This window comes from Amblyomma maculatum, chromosome 2 (assembly GCF_055883805.1).
Source record: "Amblyomma maculatum isolate TAMU_Amacu chromosome 2, ASM5588380v1, whole genome shotgun sequence".
In the NCBI taxonomy this organism is placed as follows: domain Eukaryota; kingdom Metazoa; phylum Arthropoda; class Arachnida; order Ixodida; family Ixodidae; genus Amblyomma; species Amblyomma maculatum.
This window is the reverse complement of record NC_139345.1, coordinates 202297262-202308070: the sequence shown is the minus strand read 5'-3', so window position 1 is coordinate 202308070 and position 10809 is coordinate 202297262. Positions and strand designations below refer to the sequence as shown.

The following is a 10809-nucleotide window of genomic DNA, read 5'->3' as shown; positions in this document are numbered from 1 at the left end:
ATCAGCCAACAGGCTTTCCATTCTGAGAATTTTGACACATATGAACCCTCTTTCCAATGTTTTCTTTTTCATTTATTCGAATTATTTATTGATCAATTACACAACCTAATATTCTTAATTACCCTCACCAAGCATTGGCTTTTCATACTGAGCATTTGGCACTTTTGAACCCACTTTTTCCTATTTCTCTTTTTTAAAATTATTCCAGTTCATTAAGTGATCACTTAAGCAATCTAATTTTCAATTAGCATCATCAGACATTGGCTTTAAATTCTGAGCATGTTTACATCTTTGAACCTCCTTTCTCCGATTTTTCATTAATTAGTTGTTTAATAACACAATCTGAGTTCTCTTAATTAGCATAATCAAGCATTCGCTTTCCTTTCTGAGCATTTTGACACATTCGAACCCCCTTTTACAACTTTTCCACTTCACTAATTAATCAATTATTTGCAGTTATTTCTTAACTTGTCATCGCATATCTCAAACCAATTAATTATAGATAAATAGAATAACAAATTACCATGATATTATTTTTTCTAAGCAGCCCCCGATTATTTCCGACACTGTACCGACTACTCTATGACGCCGACGGCTTTTCGACCGAACGAGCTCGTATGGAAATTAGCCTTTCGGCTAATTTCCATACGAACTCGTTCGGTCGTTGGAAGTATCTCAGCTGAGAACGTTTCTCTCAAGCTACCATACTTAGTTCAGTTCAGTCGTGTCTGACTCTTCGTGACCCTATGGACCATGTCACGCCACGCTTTCCGGTCTCTCACTATCTTCCTAACATCACATAACCTCATCTGCAGTGCCTCGAGGATGCCATCTAACCATCGCCTTCGCTGCCTACCCCTTCTCCGGCGACCCTCAACCTTTCCCAACATCAAATCTTTCTCCAGCGACTTCTCTCTTCTCACCAGATGACCAAAGTAGCTGAGCTTTAACTTTAGAATTTGACCCTCCAATGAGCAGTCAGGGTTTATGGTCGACAATATCGATTGATTTGATCTTCTGGCCGTCCAAGGAACTCTCAAGAGTCTTCGCCAGCACCACAATTCAAACGCGTCAATTCTTCGGCGGTCAGCCTTTTTCACAGTACAACTTTCGCATCCATACATCCCAACTGGAAAGACCATAGCACGAGTTATACGGATCTTGGTTGGCAGACTAATGTCCCTGCTCTTTACTAGGCGGTCAAGGCTAACCATTGCTCTCTTTCCCAGAAGCAGGCGTCTCCTAATTTCATGGCTGCAATCTCCTTCCGAGGTAATCTTGGAGCCCAAGAAGAGAATTGTGCCTATCATACTTATGTAGGCACAATATGTTAAGGCGACATTTGCTAGCCCGAGGTAACGCACAACTGCGTACCAATAGTCCACAACTTTAACACCTGTATCAAGCAAATTCTGGTTAAACTGATGTCATAGAGGTCGGTAGTCATGTAGGTCCTGTAGGATATATGTAGTGCTTCTCGCACGCTCAAATGGCCAGAGTAGTCCCGCGGGCACAGTATTTCTAGCAATCGAGGAAAAATCGATTTCTTATGATAATTTGGGAGCAAAAATGGGATCAATTGTCGGGTTTCGCCCGAAAACCACCATCAAGTGGGAACATTTCAGAGTGGTTAATGGCACGGGTTCCACTTGCAAGTGGTACTCCTTGTAAAATGGTACCATTTGCAAGTAGTATCAGTTCCATAAACTGAAAACCCGCGGCGGGCTCTTGTCGTTGAATTTGTAATTCATACCAAGCAAAAGATTCGAAATTCGCGGTCAGAACCTCACCCAGATGACGTCACAAAACTTGCATGCCTCCGTGATTTGCTTAGTCATGCTGGCACAAGAAAGTTGAGAGATTTGTAATTTAAAAAATAATGTCTTTCTTTTTTTTTTAGAAAATAATAACTTTTATTGGCCTACACTGCATGCCCGGCTGTTGCCAGGAGGCACTGGCTGTAACCAACCAAGCGTCACCATTGTTATAGCAACAACCGGGCATGCGCAGAGCAGTGGAGGCCAAAGCTACTGTGGAAAACCTTCCGTTTCCGCGCAGCTTGCTGGCCAGCTGAGTCGCCGCTGTTGCCGTGCGGGCATTTTGTGTATGATTTGCGCTCGAATGGTGGAGTGCTGTACGAGTGTGTGCCGCTACTGCAAAGCCCGACAGTGGTGTCTCGGAGACGCCGATGCCTGCTTCTTCAACGCAGTGTGGACAGAGAGACTTACGCTTGCAGTTTTCGCTGACAAGGTAGGGCGACACCTCTGGCGCTGTTTCCTTTACTCTTGGGCTCGCAGTGGGGAGATCGTGGGAGGCTTCTTTTTTCGCAGCAGCCGCCTCTGCCTCTTTGGAACAGAACGCGACCAGCGGTTCCTCGAGAGCGGGAGAGAGACAAGCAAACCGAGCATTAAAGAAAAAGAGCAATAAACCTTCTTGGGGGATTACGGAAATAAAGAAGTGTACCGCGATGCCCCTCTCACTTCTTCCTGGAAATCACAGCAGCTGCATCGGCTCTGTAGGCCTCGGGTCACGCGGTGTTTTTCCATGGCTCCAGCGGCGTCGAGCGGTCTGCTGCGTACGCTTCCCCCCCCACACGCTCGTGTGAGTATTTCTCGCGCCAGGCCTGGTGGCGACTGCTTGTCTCTCTCGTGCGAGGCACGACGGAATCAGTCGCCGAAGAGGTGCTCCAGTGGCAGTGACCCGCTGATGGCCCACATGATATAGCGGTACTCGCAGATAGTGTGTGTGTCGCGCGCTTGCTTGCATCACCTTTGTCAGCTGCGTGCCTTGATCTGGTCCCGCGCAGCGATGGGACATTGACTGGGGTGGTGCCAGGCAGTGACAAGCACCAGGCTAACGCCGACTCGGTGTAGTCAGTTGCATGCGCGAACCTGTCGCTCCCGCATATGTGCAGAGCTTGTTTGCAAGTCAGTGGTGCTTTAATTTATTTCTTATAGCGACATATGCCGTGTTTGCCTGTTACTATGAGGGCGAATCATAAGACGCGGAGGCATTCTTTTTGCGGCCAGTAGAAAAATGCACCCCCGTAGATTCGCAGGTTTCGGGCTGTGATAAAAAAAAAAAATAATAATCCTCCTTGCGTTTCCCAAATATATGCTCAGGCTTGCATTGGTTCTACGGGAATGCATAAAAGAATCCAGAATAGCGGACCGTTGTGTAAGGTGTGGCATTTTGTACAGAGCGAGTACAGAAAACGGAGAAACGATGCATCTTGTTTTCCATGTGAGCCGCGCAATGTACGTGCAGCCAGCCACCTTGCATGCATGTGTGCGGCTTCACGATCCGCCTGTTGGCGCAGTAATTCCTTGTACTGACACTGTAGAGGTGCGGTAAGAACAGCCTTCTCAAGTTTGGAGTTACGTGCTTCCGTCACTTCGACAGGTCATGCATGCAGTCAATTCCACCCAGAAAACAGTGGCGTGGTTCATCAAGCGCTAATTTAAAATTGTGATGTCTTATCGGCAGAACAGAATATTGCTGCGAAACATGCATAGCAGAAGGACATATCACCAAAGCCGTACAAATGACGTGGCCTTGTCGACATTTGCTGGGCCACCTTTAGACAGTACAGTGACCGCTGCTAAGGAACTGCTGTTAGGTCCGTGAAAAGTCCTGGAATCCTGGTTCACCTGGCATGACTAGTCCACAAGGAACACAAATCACAGCCCCTTGCAACTCTGCATAGTGGATTAACCCAGCCCCATGCAGGTGGTTTAGTTTAATGCAGAAGTTGCTGCCCACATAGACAGCAAAATATCTGGGTATTTGCTCAAGTAATACTAAGCCACCGTAAAAATCTGCTTTAGTCTGTGCCTGTCTTTTGGAATGTTGTTCGATCCTTTGCTAACGTAGGCAAAGAATGAGTGTGGCATGCCCAATTCGCACTGCTACGAAATATTGTGTTTATTGAAAGGAGCAAAAGAATATAGTAATTTAACAACGTAAAGATTTGATACCTTTTTTATTTGGACCAGCTGACGTTGATGAGAAGTTTTTTATTATTTTACTCATGCCGAAAATTTGGAACACTAATGAAGGTTAGTTCTGGTAGTACTGTATAATTTATTTCTTTTTATGAACCCTTGAGACCCTGGGTAATGCATGAGGCAGGAAGAGAGGGTTCTTGTACAGCCTTTGTGTACAAATAAAATCTCAAGAAACATAGAAAAAGTTAGATGTTCATGCCAATTGCCAGTGTAATTTCCATCTTAATATTATTAACAATTTTCCAATTAGAATTTGTTATAATGGCCTACATACATCAGTCTGCTTACCTAGCTTATCTAATTTTTCTTCATGTTGCCACTGCCACGTGCTGCATGACCTGCCACCACATCTTGCAGTAATAATTGAAAGGTTGTGCTTAAATTTTGTGCCATTAAAAAACGCAATAGATCGCCAGGAAAAATAATAGTACTGTCTCTTTTTCTTCATAATTTTTTAGCAAGTAGGTGTAGTTGTTGGCTGCAGCCATATTGCACGCTTGACAGTCCAGGGGGGGGGGGGGGGGCAAGGCTGGGTTTTCAAGAAGGACTTTTTGCTGGACCAGTTGGTGCAACATTTTAAAAAATGGACAAAGCGCTAACAACACATTCACATGAAAGGGGACACGGACATGCGCATGGACATGTCCCCTTTCATGTGAATGTGTTGTTAGCGCTTTGTCTATTTTTTAAAAAGGCTAGGTTGTTTGGAAATGTTCACCGTTTTCTTGCAAGCATAAGCTGGGGAACTCGTAGTATGTTGTCTGATTCTGTGTTCCTGGAATTTTTACTACATTTCTTTTATGAGCAGCTTACAACAACGTCAGTATTTTTTACTGTGAATCGAGTAAAAGCATTCGGTGCAGTTGAGTAATGAATTGTGGATGTAGCTGATATCTCTAGCCTACTGACTTTCACTCGCTAGATGATGGGCAAAGCCGTAAAACCGTAGCTTTGGGGTTAATACCACAAATTGAAATAGGCATTTTCAAAACATTAAAACGACTGCTTTTAATAATGGCAAGGCACGCTGATGTTTAGATTATTATAGAAAAAAATATTCTGCTTTGGATATGTAGTGCAGTCATTTTGTCTGCAATTATAGATTCCAACTTTTGTCGAGGTAAAAAGGTGTACAAGACAATGCGTTCTGCCATGTGTGAGGGGTTCTGTGCAAAGCAGGATTTGCTCTCTTCAGACTTTGATAACTTCAGAAACCAGTAAAACAGTTTCACCAAACTCTGAGGGAGCTTTACTCGACCTGCAGGAAGCACTATTCAGAATCTGTTTTGATGACTCCTATTGCTCAAGAAGAGAGCTTTTGTAGTAGCAGCATTTTGAACTTGAATAATAGCATCCCAGTTGCTGGCTTCTGCAGAAGAATGGATTGTTTGTCTCTCCATACATTTCCATTGAGGGAAAATGGAGGTTTTGTCACTCATCATCCGATTGCCTGCATCTCTGACCTCAGGTGTCTAGTTATGCAGTGAGGTTTTCTTCACAGCATAGAGACTTTTTTTTATGAAATATAACAATGTGGCTGTGTGTTACGGGTCCGTCATGTTTGACAGCTTCGGTGTCAGTGCAGAAGCTAATGTGGCACTAAATAACACAGCTCACTGGAGGAGTAATATAACTTAAGGGGTGTAAATAGTAATAAAGGTGCATTGTACTGATAGGAATAGCATAGCCATAGGCACAGTGCCTTTAAATCTACCTTCACATTCTGTTTAAACAAACAGGAGAAAACTTGAGGGAACAGAATTTTGTTTTTCTTGGTTTCAATAGTACGTGGTTTATACACATTGTGAGTCCCTTTTTCGCTATCTTTAAATGAAAATCTTGCACAATTTTTAAAGATCCAGGGAAATTTTGTAGCAATACCAAACCTATTGCTTGTTTGTTTAATGTCAGCACAGCAAAACATTGCGTCCATGCTCTCTTCAGTGTCCAATCCTGTGTCACCGTGCCATTTTATCTATAAGGTATCAGATAACGTATCAATTTCTATTTTTAAGATGTAAGGGATCGTGGGTTGCCAGTTTCAAGTGTTGTGTGGTGCACCCACACTGAGCAGTAGCAGAGAAGCCACAGGCATTGACATTGTGATCAAATGGAGAGAGAGAAAAACGAATGGAAAGGCAGAGAGGTTAACTAAGCAATGCCCAGTAGGCTACCCTATACACGGGAAGGGGAACAAAGGGTGAAAAGGGAAGAAACAGTGGCAACGAAATGAGTTTTTCATATGTCCCTAGACCACTATGTTATGATGACAGAGGGCACACACTTTAATTTTATAGTTGGGAACTCAACCCTAAGTCCTGTAAGACCTTCAAGAGCACCTTCATTGCTTTCGTTTGTGATGAAGGTTTTGTCGAAGGTCCCAGAATCTTTTCTCCAGTAAGATCGCGAAAGTCCAAACAGCGCAGTGTAGCAGCCGGAAAGGCACGCTCTCGCTCAAACTGAGAGCAGTCACAAAGTATGTGCGCAGTCATTTTATCGCACCCATACTGCTCACACAGATCAAATGGAAGTACCAGAAAAAGTGAGGATGAGGCTTTATAATAATTGAGCTTCAAATCTGCGCAAGTAGTTTGCTTGTGTGTCAAAACAGACATTATGAAAACGAAATGTTTCAGAGTATTTTTTGTTGAATTGAAACAAATTTATATATATATATATATATATATATATATATATATATATATATATATATATTTATTTATTCTGTACTGTTAGCCACCTTTTTGGTGACCCGGGCAGGTGTGGTGCAGGCATATATCATTGAAAGCTAATAATGTGACGGTTGGCATACTTGTTTGCCATTCGCTGCTAAGATCCAATGCAGTTGCAAGAGGGTGCATTGAACTCTTTATGGAATACAGTAGTAATCCAGTGTGAATTCCGCCTTGTCTGAATGGGGGGCGGTGGCAAAAGGGGCACTGATGTTATTGGTATTTATTGATACTGTTTCTGTTTATTGTTGTAAGGCACAATAAATGTCACCATTTGGAAATAACTTTGTCGAGTGGAGATGGCACTTAATTTTTTCTGCCATGTATTGTGCAGTACTCTATCCTTGACTTTGTATTGTCCATACTCTTTTCTTTTTTGAAGGGGCAGTGGGGACCTGAACCAACAAATTGCTGTATTCAACCAACAGACGTACTGCTCTCAGAGTGCGCTTTCATAAGCTAGCACAGTCCAATGAAGCTAAATCGGGGTACTGTTACCATTGCAAACCTCAGCATTTCGTAAAGGTGATCATGGAGTTTTCTCTAGTCTTGACGCAGCATTATTTGAGTAGCGGGGAAAAATTTAAAATGCGGTTATGGCAATAAATCGTTGCTAGACAAGCACAGACATAAAGAGTGAGAGAATTGATTTTTGCTAGGAAGGAAAATTTGAGAGAGTGTGCTTCTTGACTCTTACACAAAAAATTGCTATTTAAGCCAATAGACGCACACCGCACATCAAAATAAACCCGCCCCTTTTTTTGTGAAGTCTGCCGCTGGTTCATTGCTCTGGAGCTGCAGGATGGCACTTATTCACTGCACATTCACCACCAATAGCCATCTGGATGAATCCTGTCTGGCGAAGGCAACACGGTTACACAAGGTGGCACAGAGGGGATGATACAATGCAGCAAGGGTCCTGGAATGAACAGCTTAAAAACACTGGGAACAGAACTGTTTTTGCAGTCTTCCATGCTTGTTTAAGAGAGGCAAGAGCGAGCTGCTGCTGTTGTGCTGGCTCTGAGGACTTTTCTCCGTGTCATGGGTGCCGACACTTCCAAAATCCAGTAGCCAGAAAGTGGGAGGAAGCAAGACTGAAAGAGAATGTGGCATAAGAAACAAATGAAAGGAAGCCAAGTTAGGTGAAACGAAACTCTAGCAGAAAAAATCTGAAGGGATAAGTCAAGAGCTCCCACAAGGTGGGTCACTGACGAACCAAAACCTACTGTTTTGTTTATCTGTACCATAAAAAATTCCTAGGCCTTTCTCAGGAAAAGCGAAACAGTTGAGTTAGGCAAGGATGGTGAAACAGCAAGGAGTCTGTGTTTACTGCTGTAGGAAACTGGAGAGTAGAGAGGAATGATGAGCAAAATTATTCCACTACAATGGCTGGAACATTCAGCTGGTAGGAGGGGCAGCTTGTGGGCCAGATGCCTTGCCTAAGGGATGTGTTGCCGGGGAGCACTGCTGTTTTCTTGGCATGCCACAGCAGTTGTTGCACTTGTAACTGGCTGGCTGACTCACAGTTTCCAAGAAAGCTGTTTTTGTCGCTCTCTGCAGACAAGCTCCATTTGTGGCTCAGCTGTTGAGAAGAATGTCTGTGTCGAACATTGTGTTCTGGCACTTAATGGAGGTCATTTGCCTTTTTTAATCGGTGATCATTGCATCTTCCAGCTGTTGTAGAGTTCATAGGTGTGCAACTGCGCTGTTTCTAGGCTAAGTTCTGCATGCATTGCTCAATTTGCGATATTACTTGCAGTGTTCTCAAGCTTCATTTTTTTTCTTGATGCAAGTTAGTTTCCTACCTTGCCCACCGAGTATAGTGGTTCTCTTTAATTCAGATTTTAATAGCTCAGTGTGAGATTTCCATTTCAATTTCTTTTGAATATATTTCTTAAGGATGTGTTGATTAATGTGAGTCAAGCACTTGGTTAAAATGCTGGGTTGTGGGTGCGAAGCTAAGCAGCTTGTTTGGAAATCACTTCGACCAAATAAGCATTTTTTAATTTATTTGTAATTGCCCTTAAAAAAATGAAGCTTAAATATCCTGGAAATATGCGACATAGAGAACTTTCTATTGTTAAGAAACGAAGCAATAAGCCACTTTATTGTGGCAAGTTTATTATGGAGATTTATTTCGTCATCTTAGCACACATAGCATCCATGTGTACATGTCCACATGCTTACACATCTAGAACGTCCGGCATATGGCAACACTACCTTGCAGGCTGTGCAAAAAAGGAAGCTTTAAAAGCTGTTGTCTTCCAAGAAACTTGAGCTCTACTTTGGTGCTACTGAAATGTTTTGCTTGCCTCTGTTCAAATTATCAGTGTAAAATGCTCAGCTCTCTTCACTCTGGGTGACTGCCAGCAGTGCTGCTACAGGTTTTCTGCAGCCATAGGCGTGCGCAGGGTTCTGCATTAGGGAGAGTGAAGTTTCACTGCAGCCCCCCCCCCCTCCCCCCCTTCCCTTTCGCACACACACACCCACTTCAAGGCCTCTACAGCCAAAACACAATGGAAGATGAGGAATGGTTGAATGGTAATAAAATATTTATATTGATGTGATGCAGTAGCAACACATACAAAATATTGTGCGCTTAACAAAACAAACGTTACCATGGATACAGAATTTCAAATTACTCGATGACGCGTTTCCAGTCTCCGGCTTTCCGGGGGAAAAGGTGGCCTGGAACGCAACAGCACGAGTCTTCTGCCACTTGTATTGCCACTTGTATTGTGTGTGTGTGTGTTAGTGTATTGACTTATTAGTCTGCTGGCACATTTCATTTCATTACCACATATTTATGAAGCCGTGTTGTATAGAGCCATTCATCTGGTCAGAGGGGAATGTACAAAGCTCGGTTATGTGTTGCCTCATCTACATTGTTTGCTTAATAAACTTCAATGCTCACACACATTCCTGAGTCACAACACTGCACACTAGGCCTAGTGAGAGAATAGTCAAATGGGTTTTAATCGGTTAAGTACAGCGGCCATTCCTTGGAAGAGGTGAAGTCAAAAAATGTTTGTGGCACCACTCCCAAACGACTTTTGCCTTGTGAGCATCTGTGGTTCAGAATCCTTTTGGAATGTCCACTTCTGACTGGTGAATCGAATATGACTCCAAGGTCGCACCCTCTCACCAGGGTGGCATTTGGTAGTTTCAGCTGATCACCTTGATGCCCTGATCCATGAAAACCGCCCCGCTGGGGTGGCGCAGCGGTTATGACGCTCGACTACTGCGCCCAATGATGCGGGATTGAATCCCGGCCTTGGCGGATGCTTTTTGGTGGAGGCGAAAAGCAAGGCGTCCAAGTGCTGTACGATATCAGTGCACATTAAAGAACCCACAGGTGGTCGAAATTTCCAGAGTCCTACATTACGGTGTCTCATAGCCTAAGTTGCTTTGCGACATTAAGCCCCTGCAAACGACAAACAACGAAACAATGATTCATGAAAACCAGCAGAATCTTTCCAGATGACATCACTCTTTCCCAAACAATGACAGACGTTGGATGTCCTTTGCGAGTGATGTGGGGGCCATGGAAATTTTATTCCTCAACTGGTGCATCAAGGATTCGGTAGTTCTGATGATGTTGAAACTGTTCAAATGTGAAAAATTTCTCATCAGTGAAGAGCATGTTCCTGTGGCATTCCTGAGAAAATCGTTTCAGAACCTTATGATGCCATTTTTCCAGTAGAGTAGCCTCATCCAATGCACTAGTCTTCTGGTATTTGATAGAATGCAACTCTATGTGGTGTTTGGTGATGTTTTTGACCGATTTAAGGCCAACCTCATGACCAAGCTCCTTGCTCATGTTCCTCAGACGTTTCTTTGGATTTCGCTTGATTCACTGTTGAACGATCCTGACCACCTTTTCTGTGGTTGCAGTATGAGGTCTTCCATTCCTTGCGTAGTCAGTTCACTCACCAGTGTCACAATATTGGCAGAGTGTGAATTTGAATTGGATCATCCTGAAGGGCAGGCCGGTGATAGAAGCGATTTTCTCCAGCGGAGTCCCGGTCTGAGCGAGCAGAACTTTTGTGGTTCGCAAGATTTCAGATACA

At 43.5% G+C, this 10809-nt stretch overlaps 1 protein-coding gene across 2 annotated transcripts in view; it reads left to right on the top strand.

Moving 5' to 3' along the window:
* Positions 1 to 2015: 2015 nt before the first annotated feature.
* Positions 2016 to 10809, top strand: part of LOC146201080 (inositol hexakisphosphate kinase 3-like) — a 33075-nt gene continuing 24281 nt past the window's right edge. The window contains exons 1-2 of one of the 2 annotated variants that reach the window (XM_084595626.1): positions 2016 to 2250; positions 2331 to 2601. In XM_084595626.1, coding sequence (XP_084451752.1) covers positions 2545 to 2601 — 57 coding nt within the window. In that variant the 5' untranslated portion in view covers positions 2016 to 2250; positions 2331 to 2544. The remainder of the gene's footprint in view (positions 2251 to 2330; positions 2602 to 10809) is intronic. The other variant, XM_084595625.1, reaches the window with a different exon arrangement.